At 42.3% G+C, this 18,817-nt stretch overlaps 1 protein-coding gene across 5 annotated transcripts in view; it reads right to left on the bottom strand.

Moving 5' to 3' along the window:
* Positions 1-2,521: 2,521 nt before the first annotated feature.
* The window catches only part of LOC119163117 (XK-related protein 6), a 116,937-nt gene continuing 100,641 nt past the window's right edge, over positions 2,522-18,817 (bottom strand). For all 5 annotated transcript variants that reach the window (XM_037415054.2, XM_037415053.2, XM_075874203.1 and 2 more), the window contains 2 exons: positions 6,118-6,411; positions 2,522-2,857 (listed from right to left, as the gene is read on the bottom strand). In XM_037415054.2, the coding sequence (XP_037270951.2) occupies positions 2,757-2,857; positions 6,118-6,411 (395 nt within the window). In that variant the 3' untranslated portion in view covers positions 2,522-2,756. The remainder of the gene's footprint in view (positions 2,858-6,117; positions 6,412-18,817) is intronic.

Here is an 18,817-nt window from a genome sequence, read left to right on the forward strand (position 1 = left end):
TATTATTTCAGTTTCAGACTTTCGCAGAGATCAAACGAGAGGCTCTCTTTCCCCATTTTTTTTCGTTCTTTTCGCGCGTGTGGTAACGCGTGTGGTTTCGCGCGTGTGGAAACACGTCCCTTACTTTGTTTGCTCACTCAAGCACCACTGGACAAAACTATTGGACCATGTTTTGTGAAAAGCATTAGCACTGAAACACCTCCCGATGAATCTCACTCATTTTACGTGGGCATATGTAAGCGTAAGTGTATGCACGTTCTCCATTTCCGGCTTTATCAAAATACTCTGGTGCATGGAACCTGCGAAATCGCGTTCACTATTTCATTTCAGCCAGGCTCTGCACTCAAGCCACCAATTCGCTTTGGCAGGCCTAGTCACATGTACTACTAATTTGAAGAAATAAAATGTATTAGGCACATAGGCACATGTTCGTATCGAGACTCTTAACAGCATGGTTCCTGTGTAATTTGCTCGCGCGTACCGAGAAGTGCACACTTTAAGTTGTGTGGTGTTACTCGAGAAGTTTACATTGTGCATATCTACAGAGTAATCGATAGAAATCTAAGTGGCTTCAGTCAGTGAAGCTTTCAAATATAGCTGCAGTATGCGTCAAGGCTAGCATCCTTCCAACCACGAGCAAATATGCATGGTCAATTATTTTTCAAATTGCTCTACTCCCCCTACGTGTTTCTTTAGGGACTACGTACGCGTGCTTTGTAATAAGCAGCCGACAATAAACCACGAAGTACTTACATCGTTGTCTGCTCGGATGCCTGATAGTAGGTCTGTACCACCGAATGTTACTATGATAATTGAATAATATGTGGTGTTTAACATCCCAAAACCACCATATGAATATGAGAGACGCCGTAGTGGAGGGATCTTGAAATTTCGACCACCTGGTCTTTACCATGCGCTCAAACCTGAGCACACGGACCTACAACATTTCCGCCTCCAACGGAAATGCAGCCGCCGCAGCCGGGATTCGAACCCGTGACCGGCGGATCAGCAGCCGAGGACCTTAGCCACTATACGACCGCGACGGGGCAATATTACTATGACATCACATGTTGTAGTGTGGAGGCCGCATACGGGAAGAGTGTGTTCGTAAGGCATAAAAGTTAGTTTCAGTGCACTTCAAAACAGAGGAAGTTATTTTCACTGTGTATACAAGTGGATGCGTGCATTGTAGTAGACCACCTGCTTCTCACGTGAACAACCTGGCTTCTATCCTGCTAGGATCCGTAAATGTTTAATAATCATTTTATTGGCATACTTCTCATTTTTTCGGTCATGCAGACAACATATATTTATTCACAACCAAGGACACCCAGGCTGGAATTTCCACCAAACTAGCTGTTATGCTGTCGCGTTAAAATTTTAGCATAATCGGTATTCAATAAAAATTCAACAATGAGCGCTTCAAAGAGTACAGCCAGGTCAGAATACCTTCAAGATCTTGTAAGGCATTTACGAAACAATTAATAAAAACTACGAAAATGAAATTACACTTTGCAAATAAAGTCCAAAAGAGTAGTTGAAAGCACTACTCTACATTTCAGCTTTTGCACACTATCAATGAGGTGAAATCCGTCCACTATATCATACCATTTATAGTGTGTTCATTCTTACACATTACGAAGAAGCATTTCATAAAGTATTGAAGACGGGGTTCATCAAGAAATTGTAAAATATAAAATACAGGTGATTTTTGTATGAAAGCTCCAAATGTATATAGAATTCAGGCAAGGTCACAGTGGCCCTACATTAAGGAAGTAACAGAATATCTAAAGAAGCGCATATTGATGCCTTCTTTATTTTAATAAAGAAGGATTTATTTGTAAGCACTGCGCAGGAACTTGAAACTTGATTGGCGTGTAACACTTTCATCCATACGGTCGATAGGTGGGCTTTTTACGCTATCTGAATGAATGAACGATAACCGACTTTGTGTACTTTATTCGTAGAGTCCGAGCGAAAAAAAATCCGAGGCCACTGTGACACATTTCTATGCGAAAGCACTGCATAAAGTCAAATTGAAGAGTTGGACTCTACAAACGCCTGAAGGAAGGCGCTGTTTTTTTCTACTGTGAGTTCCACGTTTTCATTGTTTATTAAATTTATTATGAAATATTTAGCTTTATCTACTGATCACGGAATCCGAAAAAATGTCATTATGAAGTTGTGCCAAATTTGTTCTTACGATAGTGTCACAATTTAACGTCGCAATATTATAAATGAATTCGGCCTCTCAAGGGCGACCATGCCCCGCCGTGGTGGTCTAGTGGCTAAGGTACTCGGCTGCTCAACCACAGGTCTCAGGATAGAATCGCAGCTGCGGCAGCTGCATTTTCGATGGAGGCGGAAATGTTGTACGCCCGTGTGCTCAGATTTAGGTGCACGTTAAAGAACCCCAGGTGATCGAAATTTCCGGAGCCCTCCACTACGGCGTCGCTCATAATCATATCGTGGTTTTGTGACGTTAAACCCCACAAATCAATCTCAAGGGTGATCAGAAAAGTTTGTTTGGACCGTTTATTTTCAACAATTTCATTCGTTCATTCACACATCTGTTTTTCAGATGAGTGCGGCAAGATTTCCTCTATTTCACAAACCTTACACTGCAACCTTATACTGCATACTCACGCACACACACACAAAAGAAATGAAAACGGCGGGTATCTCTGTTTTCTTCTTGCCATGATAATGGTGCTGAACAAACTTCATTTAATTAGCAGAAAGATCTTCCTCCCCTTTCAGGTGCGAGAGATAGCAAAAATATTTTTGTTGGGAAACAAATGACGATGGCCTTGCTTGCGTTCGCAGCAACAATGGCTCAGGCATATAAAAAAGGCGCCTGCAAAAGAAAAACGAGTTAGAAAAGAAGCACGTCACTACACGAGGAATACGGGAAAATTGTACACATTTTCGTGCGTACGTTTAAACACACACACACACACACACACACACGCACGCACACACACACACACACACACACACACACACACACACACACACACACACACACACACACACACACACCAGCCAGCGCAGCCATCATAAACACAGATTGGCTTTATAAACTTATATAATCTTCTCTTTTTTGGCCTTCATTCTTTGTTACTCCCTTTCTGCACCATCTTTCACTCCTTTTTTCTCTCATCCCACCATGATAGTTTCGTGGTTATAGCGCTCGAGTGCCAACCCGACGGTCGCACGATTGAATCGTGACTGCAGCCGCTATACTTTCGATGGAGGGTGTAATGTCTGAGTCCATTTGTGCTCACGTGTAGGTGCATGTTAAAAAAATCCCAGGTGGTTGAAATATTTGGAGGCCTCGACTACGGCGTCTGTCATTATCAAATCATGGATTGAGACGTTAAACCGCAGATCATAACATTACGGATCTTTCTTGCATTGTTCATTTCGTTATCTCTCGCCCTACTACCATCTTTCTCCTCCTCTTCATTGTAACCTTCACATCGTTCATCCTTACTGTTGCTTCTCATTCCACTCCTTGTTGTACATTAGTGCACTACTCTTTTGAAATACTTTCACCTCGAACTACAGCATCTTTCACATTCGTATTGTGGCTGTCAAAACTGTAAACACTAACACTCATTCTCTTACTTATTTTCCTCTATATTTACGTTCTGCTCATCTTTTTCCCGGTACTCCCTGGATTCACGTGTGTTTCTCTTTTTTTTTTGCTGTAGCACAGTAGGACAGGCCATGGCTAACCTAGGAAACAGACCGGAGATTGTTGCATTCGACGGCTGATTTGGAGCTTCCGGGACGAAACAGAGGCACAGTCGACAAATTTGTTTGAGGTAGAATGCTAATAAGCAGCCTGTTTAAAACATAGGTGTTTAAAACTGTGCTGGTCATCGAAATGTCCTTAGCCCTCGCGTCGGAGCTTTATATTGTTTTATACTCAGTAGACGCACACAAGCGAACATCCTTTCAAACTGATTTCGCCCAAGCAGAATCACTGCAACAGTATTTTTGACATCACTTCTAAGTTTGATCCTTTCTGCTGATATGAGGTGGGCAGCTCACATGGAACATTTTGTGAAATCACTGTCTTCAGCTTCTTTCCCCGCAGTGTAAATATGCAAATATATAACACACTGTTCATCGCCCGTGATGACTTTTGCACACTTATGTGGGGAACAAAAACGCTGCAAATCTGGGCAGAATCCTCCTGCTACAAAAGAAATCATTGCGATGCCACTAGAACATTTCTCATACTCATACCACTCGACCATTTCTTGTTCACGATGAAATAATAAACGACACTTTGATTTAACAGCACCGCATACTACACTTGCACTTCTTTTCTAATGACACTATTAAGAGATTTTTAAGCAGTCTCTGTAGTTAAAAAAAAATTGGCCATCCGACAAAGAGAAGCCAGGAGAAATGGTTGTTACTGCGATGGCGCACACCATACGGCAAGCAATCACTATCATTTAATATGCCGAATGTCTTGAACAAATGTCAAGTACAGCTAGGGTATCTATTTTAGCAACATCAGTAAAAAGTTGAATGTTCTTTTTACGTCTGAGTATCACTAAACAGGATCATCAACTTCTATCACTACACATAGCATTCACTGTATCTTGTAAAAACTTCCTTTAAATTCATGTGCTATAAATTTATAAAGTATTATAAATGTTTAAAAGCAAGCATCTTTGAATATACTATGCAACATCACTATCTCTATGTTTTTACAATACGTATACATGAATTACACTTGCTTTCACAGGTTTAAATTGTATGTTTTATATTTTCCAGTATTTCCATGTTTTTAATTTGTTTCTTTGTGTAGAGAGTAATAATGTCAACATGGCCTTTTGTACGGATCCCCAGGCACAATCAAGCTGCATTTTCGGTGCTTTTCGCCTGGAGTCATCATCATCAGCTTGTCTACGCCCACTTGAGCCCGAAGACCTCTTCTATGATCCCTAACAACTGCTGAAAATAAGCTTTCTGGATTCTTGATTCTTAAGTGTTACAGATTACCCGAGTTTGCGTGCCTGGCTGCTAACTTTGACGATGCGCTTGAGCATCACTTTTGTTTAAATATCAGCGAACCTCTATTTTTGTATCAAGTATCAAGTAAGCATTGTTGCAGGCAATTCATGCCCTGGTCTCCCACCTTCTTACTTTGTAATTCTACTACTTAGACCACACTGTCACTAAAAAGTATATAAACTTGTTCATTCTATGCGAACATGTCTACTAATTTTACCATCAGTCATTTCAACGTCCAGCACCTCTAAGAAGGGTGCAGCTGCTACCATGTGAGTCATGCTAAGGCAATGTGAATTGGTGGAAGTGGGCAACGAAGATTTACTTGTATTGTATAAAGATGACATCGTCAATTAGGTGCACCAGCTTTCGTCAGAAAAGAAGCCATATCTTCAGCAATGAGCTCCCCGAGGAGCTCCAGTGGCAGGAATTTTCGCACATACTATCCAGGAGTGCAACGTAGACGTGAGACAAAATTACCGAGTACACAAAGATACAGCACCGAACAAGTGCTCACAATATCCATCTTCACGAACGCTTAGCTGTACCTTTTAGATGTCAATTGTGTAAAACACGCGAATCAATAAGGAAACCTATATGACAATGCCTACATCGACTGCATCCAATATACTCAGGTTATCAAATAGAAGTCAACACTTCACTGCACGAGTGCCATTACGTTACTTGATTTACTGTTTTTAATGTATAGTAGATATGAACATAGCATGAAGAGGACGTCGCTATAAATATTTGCCCATTTGTTGCATACTTAGCGTTGTACGTTGACGCGTTTAAGCAGAAAAGCAGTGTGTTTTAATTACAAACAATCAACGAAGCCGCATAATGAAAAAGTTCTGAAATATTCAATAAAATTTCACCAATTAGCCGATTAGTGAATGAATAACTACGATTGAAGTAACGTCATTTTTCGCTAAACAAATAAAGCGCAACGACATCCCAGTAACGTAAGGATATCCCAAAAGTTTTCAGAGGGACATGTCGTGTCAACGTTAATCCTATTATGCAGTAAAAAGTTTTTCAGAGCAAGGACGACTACATTTTGAAAGAAATGGCTCCACTTACCAAGGCCAAAAAGTGCAAGCAATCCGTAGCTAATGTAGACGTGCGTATCGGCACCATGCTTCATTTTCTCCTTGATGAATTCCTCGATGCTTTCTCTGATTTGATACCAAGTGTGTACATACGTAAAGCCAATAAGTGGCCAAAATGACGAGTGGCCAACATCAATAAACGAAAACGTGATTGCGACCAACGTCGCCATCATGTGAAGAATATCGTCCCATTTTTGAACCCTGAAAATAGCGCCGACTTGGTTCATCAGGACAACAATCGCCAGCGTGAGAAACCAGTTTGAAACTGCGAGATAGAGAGGAAAAAAAAGAGAACGTGAGTAGCAACATCAACGTTTAGATTGCGCATCGTTTTGTATATTTTTTCCTGCCAATGGTTTCAAACTGAATTACGCATGAAATAAGTAGTGGTGCAGAGAGTCAAAATTTTGAAAGATGACCGCAAGAGCGACTCATGACGTAACCAATGCATAACAGAAACAACAATAAGGGGCAAGTTTAGAACTAAGACGGCCCATATTTTTGTGTGGTGGTTGCTGGAGTAAATGCAGTTCACACCATTTACTGAGCGGGAGAACAGTGAAAATCTATAGAAAACACAGCACAAAGTGTACAGAAAGAACTGGGACCGTTTTCACAAAGCTCACTTACGAAAAAAGTTTTTCACTCAAGATAAATTTTGTTGCACAAGTTGATTCAGGAAACGAAAAAAAAACGTCGTAAGAGGCCACCGTTGTCACATCGGCCACTACAACAAAGCGCGCTGCGATTGCCTGGGAACATGTGAGCGATGGTGATGGAGTTGCTATATTTGCTCCCGTCACCGGAAAGTACTCGGAAGTGAATTCACGATGGTGATGAACAAACTTTAATTATTTGCAGAAAAATCTTCCTCCCCTTTCAGGTGCGAGAGGGGGGGGGGACCAATCCTAGATGACGGCTATGATCTCATGGGCCTTGGCGGCGTCGTCGGCCTGCCGTATAAGGCGGGCTTGTAATTGAGAGTCATAGCTGAGGAGCGTGGTATTCCATCCACTCCCGTCTGGGAATTCGCCTCTCATGGGGCCTGCGGGCTTGCCCATAAAAAATGGCTTAAGTCCGCTCTGTTGTTGCAAAATTTACACGCGTCCGAATGAAGATCCGGAACGCAGCAGTTCATTTACCGGAACAGAAAACGTATGGGTCTTGAGTCGACGCCACGCCACCGCCTGTCCTTTGATCAATGACGAGTGGGCGGCAGGATAAATTTTCCTGCTTAGCCTGTAGTACTGCGTAATATCCCTGTAAGTGGTTTTCCGCTCAAATCTATCATCGTCCTCTCTGCTCGACCAGGGCGATCCAGCAGAGGCTCGATCTCTGAGTTCTCGAGCTGTCTGGTGTGCAGCCTCATTGCCGGGTAAGGAGGAGTGAGCGGGTGCCTAGACTATATCTACTGTTCGTTGGTCTTTGTGTCCAGCCAATATTGTTAAAGCTATTTCGGATATTCGCCATCGGGCACAAAGCGGAATTTTGCGTAAGAACAGCCTTGCTACGAGATAATTCTAAGAGTGGTCGGGACCACTTTTAAGAACAATGTGGCTCCTTAGAACCTGCCGCCGTGGTGGTATACTTTGCTGTACTGGCTGGTTTTGAGTTGATTCACGCCCAGGTAGGGCTACCTGATGACTGCTGATGCGTTTTTATTTATTCCGGCGCTTTCAGTTTCGTGTGTTGTTTTTCTTGTACGCAGTGAATGGTATCGACTACCGCCGTCGGCCCATAAGCTCGGATTCACAGTAATTGAAGAATTCTATGAGGCGTCAATAGCGTAAAATTATGCACGTAAATATTTGTGGTTCGATCAAAGCCAATGTGCTGCGTGAATGATCGGTGAATTTGAATGCGGCATGACGTATGATCACCCTTATTTGTTATGTTGTGTTCCGCCCCATCTCAACGAATTAAAACTCCAGAACTTTGCCTCATTGATGGAAACCACCACCAAAAAAGGTACATGAGCACATCGCTTGCACGCTATTGGAAATAAAAATGAGCGGAACTTCTCAGACAGCGGTTCATAAAACATATTCTTTGGTCGTACTCTAGTGTACTTCGATTGGTTCTAACTGTTCAATGGGCACGATCTTTGATATACAGCTGTCGATATACTTTGGGACGATCTGGGATGGGTGCGTACTTTGTAAAGCGAAGGGTATCAGGGGTGTGCGTGGTTATGCGTGGAACTTGAAAGAAATCAACCATTTCTGCCTTCACTGTTCAAAAACCGATATGGTCCGTGATAATACGGCAAGCAGTCGGGATACAATGACCCTAGTATATTTAAATGACACCGTAAATGTGCAAACCCTCACAATTCTGGCGCAAACCTTGGCTAAATTCGTCCCTGAGACAATTACTAGCCGTTTAACTTGGCACACGGATATCATTCAAAGGTAGAGTAAGCCACTGGCCTGTATTTTGGGTGACGCAGCGACCACTTGACCTTGGAATATTTGCGTTGCGAAGGCAAAACCCCATCGCACGCTCTGATCGAAGAAAGGACAAACGCGAACAGACGACGCCTTGGCCGACAGGCGAAGCTTGTGATTGGTTTATCAGCTCAGTTGTGATTGGTATATAAGCTCGCTGCATGACCTAGTCAAAACATTTCCTTCATATGACACCTCTGTCGTGCTCGTCACATCATTCTCCTCACACAAAAGACGGAATTTTGTCATGCCGTAAAAAATGCGCAAGTACTTTTTAAGAAGTACTTTATCTTACGTGCTGCGCAGTTGTCAAAAACAACATTGCCTTGTAAACTGGGTATTGGTCGGTGCAAAGTTTAACAAACGCCTCTAGGTCAAGTTCCTTCAGCGTTCTACTAAATGTGTTGTGATTACTGCTTCTTTTTTGGTTCTATTAAGCGGTGTGAAAACCAGGGGCAGTGTATTGGTTTACGGTGACACGTAGCGAAGCCTGTGCCTCAGTGTGTTTATCAAGCGATTTCGGCGCCTGTGCATCAACGACGACTAGCACTCAAGAAGGCTGCAATGTGTCTTCGTACGCAGGTAACAGTTCATTCATTTCATTCTCGAGTCTCCCAGTTGGTTGCTGTGCGATATATCGGATTGACAGTGCTTTGGCACGTTATTTCAGCGAGCCCAAGTACGTACGAAAGCGTATGAACTACGCGCTGTGTTCGGTTCTGGCTTCGCCGCTAGTTAGCACGTACGCTTGTATATTCTTGTAAGCAGTCTAGTGTTTCTTGTGAGTGGAACAATGTTCATTGTAAACAGTGGTGCTCTGTTGACGTTTCCAAGACTTGTGAAGAGGATGTGCTCGCGAGTGACTGAAAATTGAAAGATAGCGTTGAGAAGTGTTTTGCCCTGCGAAGCTGCGGTGGTGGGGATTGGCGTTTTTGTTTGTCAACTGGTCACTTCTTCTTTTTGTGATAACCATAGTCCGAGTGCCGGATGTGTCGAGCCGTAGCTGCGAGATGCTACATTCTGTTGTGGATTGCGTCGCTTTGGCAGCACGCTTAGACTGTTGTTCAGTAAGAAGTTAAGAGTTCAAAGTGTCAGTGAGAGCCTGTCAACGTCAAGCTTTCCCCCGGCCCTCGAAAAGAGCAAATATTTCACCGGTGCTTTGCTTTGGATGAAGACATAGGTCAGTACCGGCTAACTGCAGGTTTTCGAGTTCGTCTGGCGATCGTTTTGCATGGCACTAAAGTCTTGACAACAGCGGTCTATGGCCAGTTCTTACACTATGTCAATCGACGTGCACGCCTGACCAGCCTTTCACTGCTATGTCATCGGCAGCGTTCAGTCTGTAGACGTTCTTTGCCTGTTGGCCCCAGAGCACACTTGGTCCCTGATGACACTGACGACTACTAAACGCTTGCCATCGGTGAGTTTGTTGCAAATAAATTTGTTGCTATACACACGGTACTATAACGTGTGCAAGTTTTTCAGCCCAGCAGATATAAAGTTCTTCCATGTTAAGTTCAGGCATGAAAAATTTACTACAACTGTTATATACGTGCAAATATCATGGAAAAGGGGGAAATACATCAGCAGTTTTTTTGTGACTTGATATAATGAATATCTTGTTTGGTTATTAGCACAGGCCTCTCTATGTACCACGCCTGATAGTTGGAAAGTTAATGTGAATTTATTTTCCAATAGCCAAGTTGCACTTGAAGAATTCATGTTATTTTGAAAAAATCGTTTTAGAGACGATTACTGCTGAGACAGCACTATTCTTCACTAGGACAAATATATTGCGCTATGTATATACTACATGGGGCTTCAGTTTGTTTCAGAGTGAGTATAGCAGATTTGATCACTTTGATGAAGTGATAGCTTCGTCAAAAATGTATTAAAGGTTAGTGCTTTTAATGAATAAAAGCCTCTCCAAGGCTTGCAGCACCTGTACAAAAATCGGAAGAGCCGGAGCTCCCTAAATGTGCAAGTCTATGTCACTGCCGGGACTGTTATCAATCAGCGTGCCTGGAAGTGGCCTGGAAGTGTGCATGACAGCCTGATCTGAAAGGACTGTGATCTACCTGGGAGCTTCAACGGCACAAGTCTGCCTAATGGCTGGTTGCAAGGTTAGTTTTTCTAAATACATACGATTAAGTAAATACCACTTACTGTGCACAAATTCAAAACCCTAGTATTGTTGCTTGCAGTAGATACCTGTATTATTCACACATAATGTTATTGAATAATAATAGAAGTCAATTGTGGGATAATTAAGAACGTTGACAGTGGAAAGCCTGCAGCCTATGGATGAAACTCCAATCATCCGAGGTTGAAAAGCTCGTGCTTTTGAACGAGCACAAACACTTTGACTCCTTATTGAGCTCTCAAGCTTGTGACTCACCCTGTGGGTCAAGTAGTCTGGAAGGAAATAGCACGCGGGTGAAAATGCCTAGCTCTTTCCCACTTGCAAGGAGAAAGACCTTTCATACAGGCCTCAGACGACATAAGGCCGGTAACTGCATCTTTTACTTGATGTAGCAGTACGATGCAGCCAGCACCCATGTAAGCCAAGTCATGGAGCACCCTTTTGGTGTTCTGTGCAGGACACAGCGTATCCATCCGGTAAGACACTGACATCAATAATAAGGGTGGGTGTTCGTGGCACCTGTAAGAGCCTGTTGTGTTTGTTGCGTATGATAATTACACCTAATGAAGTGAATTTTTGAAAAGTTTTTTTTTGTTTGGAATATTAGGTGTGAGCAGCAAGCGTACTCGTAATACACACGTGATTTGAGTCTTCCAGACTGCCCATTTGCTCCTATATGTTGTACGGTGTGCTGGCTATGTTAGATAGCTTTAGAGTTATGAAAATTAGCTGTTGTCTTGTAACGCAATCTAACTCGTGTTCACTAGCGAACTTATTTGTGGTCGGCTTCTCGCACCTAGTGCAAAATCGAAATAGGAGATTCTTTATTGTTCTAAGCCTGGCAGAAATTTCATGCCTTCATATATATAGTTTTGCGTTTGTATCTGATTAAATTTATTTTCAGTCTACATAAATTGTTTGTGTGTTGAGACTTCCTTTTTTATTTCGGAATACTTGTTATCAGCTTCTGACAATATGACATCTGTAATAATAGGCAGATATATAACAACTGTAGACTTTTGCATCTAGCACGAGTGTAACGATGATCTCTATTTTTCTAAGTTACAGCAGTAACAAGAGATCAGGTGCTCCACGATCATGTACAGTGTATCACAAACACAGCACAGAAGACCAACAAGTACAGAGGGACTGCCAGGGACTGTGTTCTCCTGCTCAAAGTTCCCGACAGGAGAAAGAGCACATTGTGGTGTCTGGAGCAGTTTGAATTTTGTAGGTAGTAACATCCTGTACAGCTGCAGTTTAACTTCTTAGCAGTGAATTATTCAGCAGTTCCTGAGCACTTCAGGCTTCCACATTCATTAAATTTTCCAAACTATGACACCAATCTAAAGGCTGCTGTAGTGCAGTTGGCAAATAAATTTTAGTTTAAGTTTCTAACATGCATGTTAATTAAAGTGCCTGCGTTTCTCTGAATTTTACTGCCGTAAATCGCGGTATCCATGATTGGGAAGGCTGACTGTGTTTGCATTCTTTGTAGTACAAAAAGTAAAGACGTGGATGAGGTAATATTGTTTTTTGTCGATGTAATCATTCAGTGTACACTCAATTGTATAGCACCAGTGATGTCATGTGTGTATAAGCTCTGGTAAATGCTTCTATGTGGACTATTTTTTTGGAAGGAAGAAAGAGGATTATCGCTACTCCTGAAGTTAGTAGTAGGCAACAAATACCGGCACGTTGTGTGTAGCGCAATTATTGCAGCTGATGCAGAGCGTGCAGCCAGTCCCCTACCCGTCCACTGACGAAGCTGATCGGTTCCACGAAGGGGAACGCAGGAGACCTGCGCACGGTAAATGAAAGAGGCTCCTTCGTTCACATGGTTCACGAGTGGAGCCGTCAAGGTCGCCCCCGTTTGAGACTAGAAGAGAAAGGCGTCCTCAGAAGAGCCTCTGGCAAGAAGCAGGCCAGATGCTACACTCTGAGTTTAAGTCATTCTTGGCATGCACGCGTGCCATTGAGAATGACGCGGGGACGACACCACTTGGCTGACCGAGACATAGTGACGGCATGGACACGAGCTTATCATCCGTGCTATACGTCATTACCGAGTTTTGTTAGGATGGCGGGGAGCCTCGCTGTCAAATGCACACCTTGTCAGCGCACAGGGCCAGACGGTGTAATCTCCGCGCTTACCGAAGCTTCTACGAAGCGATGTCAATGAGAAAGTTGATGGAACCCGAGCGTGAGAACGGCTACCGACAGAGATCGGCCGATACACGGCCTGGCATGGGAGAGAGTGTAAAACACGGAGAACCTATCCCCTCTCGCGTTGTATGTGGCAACGTGGTTTTTACGTATGCAGTGCCTGTTATAAAAGTGTTTCTGCAATTGGTTGTGATGATGCGAGCCCCAACATGTGATTGGCTTGTGTGAAGACGCCTAATTCAACCGAGGGTTCAAAAGGGGATGTTTAAAGCTGAAAAAAGAGAGCGGAGGTTCGGGCTTGGACTCGGGCAGACGCATGAGGCTGCAATAAAGCGTCTCTTCACGGGACTACGGCTCTTCCTTCGCGCTGCCACCATGCACTTGAGTCATCAAGGCGACGCAATCCGAACCTCAAACATCTTCCCTCCATAGCTAGTGTTGAAGCTAGTCAAGGAAAAGGAAATTAACTCCTAGTATATCAAACACTAGGTTCAGTACTTGTGCATTGTTATCCCACTGCCTGTCCGTCCTTCAACAGTGTACTTCTCTGTTTCCACTGCGTAAGTGTAACTTCTTTAATGTAGTCTTTGCTCGGGAAGGTTTGTTCATAATGTAATTGAGTACTATGCAAATAACTTATCAACTATGCAGCTTTACTCATATTATTTTAATTTATATGTAGCTAAATTATACATTTACTTATTTTTTTAGGGGCCTGTACTATTGTTTAGCTCTACAAGGGTACCGGTTTACTCTAAAATTGAAGCTGGAATCTTAAATCTACTTTGTTTGTCTAAGTAATACTGTGTTGATAACCATTATTACCATTCTCAGACGAGCTCTGAAAACTCTATGAAAATGTATTTACATTTTTTGAACTGTGTGAAGCTAAATGTTGTTATGTTCTTTTACTGTGGCTCCTGTTTCATGCAAGTGACACATAATTACTTTGTAGTGGCATAGTATTTGATGTGATTTCACACATATATGCTGAGCAACATTGCAGTTCAGGGGAGCAGCAAGACATACATGCAGTGCACTGTAGAATCACCTCACATACTTACTGTACAGTCTTTACCCACCGGTGAACGACATTTTTTCTCAAGCAGACTAACAAACAGCTGTATGGGAACTGTGCAATCTGCAAATTTTGAAGCCTTTTTGAGGAGTGTTTTGGTGAAAAAAAATGGGATCTATATCTGTCAATATAAGCACTGTTTGCACCAAGGAGCTCAGTAGCTTAGAATTGTAATATTCATGTATTGTCTAAAATTTCTTTGCGCTGTGCCGACTTTTCATCCCAAGTGCAAGTGTCCTTACATGCATTGTTACTGTGTTGTGAATGAGCTGAGCTGTGAAAATAAACAGAGTAATATTGCAAACATGTACCAAATTGAGATGCACAGCCCTTTTCTTTAGCATGAGACTGTCAAAGGCTTTCTTCTTGTGTGTCTTATAAAAACTGCTTGTTACTGGGCAGCAGCAAATCTACGCATGATGCTTTTCCAAGATGGTTCGAGATACACCGAGTTCAGACATAACAGTGCAGGGAGATTTCTCTCGTAAGTTAATTTCTGTATAATCAAAATGAGTGTATTAGAATGGTTGATTTATAGCCGTTAATGTTAATATTTGTACCTCACTGTATGTATGTATGTATGTATGTATGTATGTATGTATGTATGTATGTATGTATGTATGTATGTATGTATGTATGTATGTATGTATGTATGTATGTATGTATGTATGTATGTATGTATGTATGTATGCATGCATATATGTAAGTATGTATGTATGTACTTATGTTATGTATGCATCTTTAAAACGGGAAATAGTTCATCAGTTCATTAGGTTTGGTAATGATTTGGTGGAATTTCTTTCTAGTTCTTTTTCTTCTGAGCCATTACACTTTTCAATTTGTTTTTACTTCATAAAAATAAATGTAACCTTACACAAAATATGTGCATTTGAAGAAGTTGTTTCATTTGCCAACGTAGAGTCATGAGCAAAAAATAGGGGAAAATGGAATCAACCAGCAAAGATTAGTTTAGAGCATAGCTCATCTACAAGGTATTTCTTGTACACATTGCGTTGACCAAACATGTCAATTTAAACATATCAATTTCAATCGGAATAAACAAGCTGTCACCCGTGGGTGTATATGTGTGTGATATTTATGGATATTGTGATAGCTGTTGGCAGTTACTATTAAGGGCACAAACCCAGTCAAGCTGAATACATGAATTTTGGCCATGCACCTTTCGTCTCTACTGAACTGTTAATAATAAAAACAAACTTCGGTTGAAAATTTATTGTAGTAACCAGAAGCAGAGTGTCTCTCTATGACGCCAATCGTTTTCCCCTTTTTTTGTTCTGCTCTGGACAATCAGGGACCTTCTCAGCAGCACTCGATTAGCTGCTATAATTCTTTTTCATTATTGACAGAGGCATTATACTGACGCGCACAACAAGACAGGTAGCGAGACAGAAGACACAAAATAAACATTCTGTTTGTGTCTTCTCTATCTGTCCGTGCTCTTTAGCTTTGCTGCATTGATTGATTCCCACCAAATTAGCATAAAAACTTGTTCCGACAACGGCAGTCAACTTGGCCGCAACTCGCTGCATGTCTAGATTTTCTTCAAAACATTGTGACGACTGACCGCTTGTTGAATCTATACACGTGAAAAGTGATGTACCAAGTATGACTTCGGTATATCGACACTGGGCACTCTTACGATAAGAGAGGATGGAGGGTGAAATATGACCCCAGATTTATGTAATTTATGAAGGAGCACAGCACAACAATTTTGGCTCAAAAGCGAAGTGAAAGAAAAGAGCGCGAAAGCCACATTATGAAGAATTGAGTACCCAAGGCCACGCATACTCTCAGGCCGGGCAACCTTTTAAAAAAAATGTGCTCTATGACATTGTAATTTGAACCCAGTACCTTCTAGATTGTAGTTGAACGCTGGAACAACTCGTCCACTGCTGCAGTGCCTGTGATGAGAGCTCGCCACTGCAGCATTTACCCTATTGCTAATATAACGTCAGTGCTGCAAATGATGCCAATAAAAAACGTCCGGTGAAACTTGGTAAAAAATAGAAAAAAAATTATTGAAACGCGTGCTCCCAAGGTTACTAGAAGGTAGAAACCACCAAGTGTGGCTGGATAACCATGCACTATTTATCTTGTACATTACTCACATGATGTGGAGATGGCCGGCTCTAACGTTGGATACCTTCTCATATTTTGCCAAATATATTCGGCTTACGACAACGCCGATTAAATTAATCTGAATTCATTGTCACTGGTGTCACTTTCACTAAAAAAAAACTCTTTGATTTCATTAGTTCTATTTCAAGAAGATTTTGCAAATAACTCACACCTCTCCCATTCAGCATTGATTTTCACATCTAAAAACAGTCATACTTCATCTCGCTTTCTGAGTGGCTGTCGTTCCCATAAAACGCGTACTCCAGTTCATTACGCTTTTCAAGCATTTGACGCTGCTTTGCGGAAACTTTGCTTGACGTCTCCTGAACCAGAAAATTTTCTTTATTCGCTATTATTTCAGTTTCAGACTTTCGCAGAGATCAAACGAGAGGCTCTCTTTCCCCATTTTTTTCGTTCTTTTCGCGCGTGTGGTAACTTGTGTGGTTTCGCGCGTGTGGAAACACGTCCCTTACTTTGTTTGCTCACTCAAGCACCACTGGACAAAACTATTGCACCATGTTTTGCGAAAAGCATTAGCACTGAAACACCTCCCGATGAATCTCACTCATTTTACGTAGGCATATGTAAGCGTAAGTGTATGCACGTTCTTCTTTTCCGGCTTTATCAAAATACTCTGGTGCATGGAACTTGCGAAATCGCGTTCACTATTTCATTTCAGCCAGGCTCTGCACTCAAGCCACCAATTCGCTTTGGCAGGCCTAGTCACATGTACTACTAATTTGAAGAAATAAAATGTATTATTATTATTATGATTATTATTATTATTCGGTAACTGCTGTTCTATATTTCTGAAAAAGTTTTCCGAAGGCAGAAAATCCGCTCCTGTGTTTCATAAAAAGAATATTGTAAGAAAGGCAACCTTTTACGTATAGCTACAAAACATCCTTACGCTAACCACTATACCGCGCTCTATTACACCGGATTAGTTGAGTAGCAGCGCAGCTTCATTAAAATGTATGGTAAATGTCGAGTGAAACAGGGCAAGACATTTGAGGCGCATCTTCAAACATTGCACTCATCAGTTTTTGCGTGGTTTCATTTATGTGGTGCGCCTGGAGCGTAGTGAATTTGTACTTGGGAAGATAGAGTACGTATTATTGCTTAAGACCAGTGAGCAAATTTTTTTAGCTATGGTCATTGATGAAACGCGAGTGCTCGGATTTGCGCAGGACACCAAGACGTCTATTCCAACGTGGCATCGCGTAAGCGATATAGCAGACGCCTGCGGAAGTGGAAGATGAGATGCAACAAATCATTGACTATCATTGTATACTTTTGATGCTAGCCGTTTTGCGTACTACCTTGCTATCAACGGCACACGCTTTTTATTTCTTGTCGTTTTATGGGCTTTCGTGTGTCCTCCTCGCCCTCTTGAAGTGCCGAGTAGGTTGAATTTTTACCTTTGCTATCGTAATCTCTCGAAATAAGAGAATTCTCGGTTAAGAAAATACGTATAGCCAAGAGAAAGCTTTGTGAATACTGCCCCTGGTCTTTGTAATACAAGCTGACCGAAAAGTTAGCGCTTGAATGAGCAGTATGTAGAAGTGCATGCGTTGTATTTATGCTCATCCGTTCCCTTTATTTACGCACTCTTGTTTATGTCACGAGGAATCACAAGCTGATTTGGTTGCCATATTTAGTAAAGCGACACTTTCTAGTGCCAAACATCCCTTCATACTACGACTTCTAATGAAAATTCTATTCCGACCAAGTCGTGAACCACACATTTACCTAATACAATGCTCAGATGAAATAGCATTTTGTTGCTTCCAACACAATAGCGTTGCGGAGCTTATTTCGCAGATATTTCAACGTCCAGTGCCGGCATCAGTTTTGTTGTGGCTGGTTGTGAGTGAAATGTTGGTGTTGTCCATGAGCGAACCTTCAAGGTAGACGCGAAAAAAAGAGTAAGAACTTCGACGACTCTTGAGCCTGGCCTTTAACGTAATCGAATGCCGTGAGCAATGTATTCGAGCGTACCACGAAGAGAAGAGCGTTTGTGCGCGTAGAAATTGTCATTTTAAAGTATTCTAAAATATCTACTGAATTTATCTTCTACGTGAAAAAAGATAAGCTTAAGATAGCTGTCGCCGGAGCCTCAAAGTTACGACATGCGGCGCTGTTGTTCACGATCATGTCGATAGCGAGATTGTCTAGCATAGTTTTTAGACGTTAAACGGCTGTTTGATTAGCCTGCGTAACGCTGTCGGTGTCCCAGCGCACCTTCGTACGAACGCGCCACAATTCGCTCTCTTTGCCGCAGGTATTGGAGCAGTGCCAAGTAGGTTACGCCGCCGCTGCACGTTGATTTCACGCTCTTATCGCAGTGAGCGTTGACTTCACTCTATCCCTCGCCTGCCACGCGTTTGCCGCCGCGCGCTGCTGCTGCCTCATCCGTTCGCTCACAACACTTGCAACCACCAACGCTCGCTCAGTAACCTAACCGCAACCCCCTTTTAGAGCGTAACTGTGACCAGCACTCGCTACAACGCCGCCTCGTCAGTTTACGTGGAGTCAACTGACGCGTGCCCAATGTACGCGTTGAAACATGTGTGCACGTGTCCCTTATGTCTCGCTTCACCCTCTCCAGAGCTCGCAACGCTCGAGCACACATCATGTGTTAGCACTTTTTCGGCTGGTTTATCTGCGATGAAATGAACACCTGAAGGCGACTTTT

This window comes from Rhipicephalus microplus, chromosome 9 (assembly GCF_043290135.1).
Source record: "Rhipicephalus microplus isolate Deutch F79 chromosome 9, USDA_Rmic, whole genome shotgun sequence".
NCBI lineage: Eukaryota > Metazoa > Arthropoda > Arachnida > Ixodida > Ixodidae > Rhipicephalus > Rhipicephalus microplus.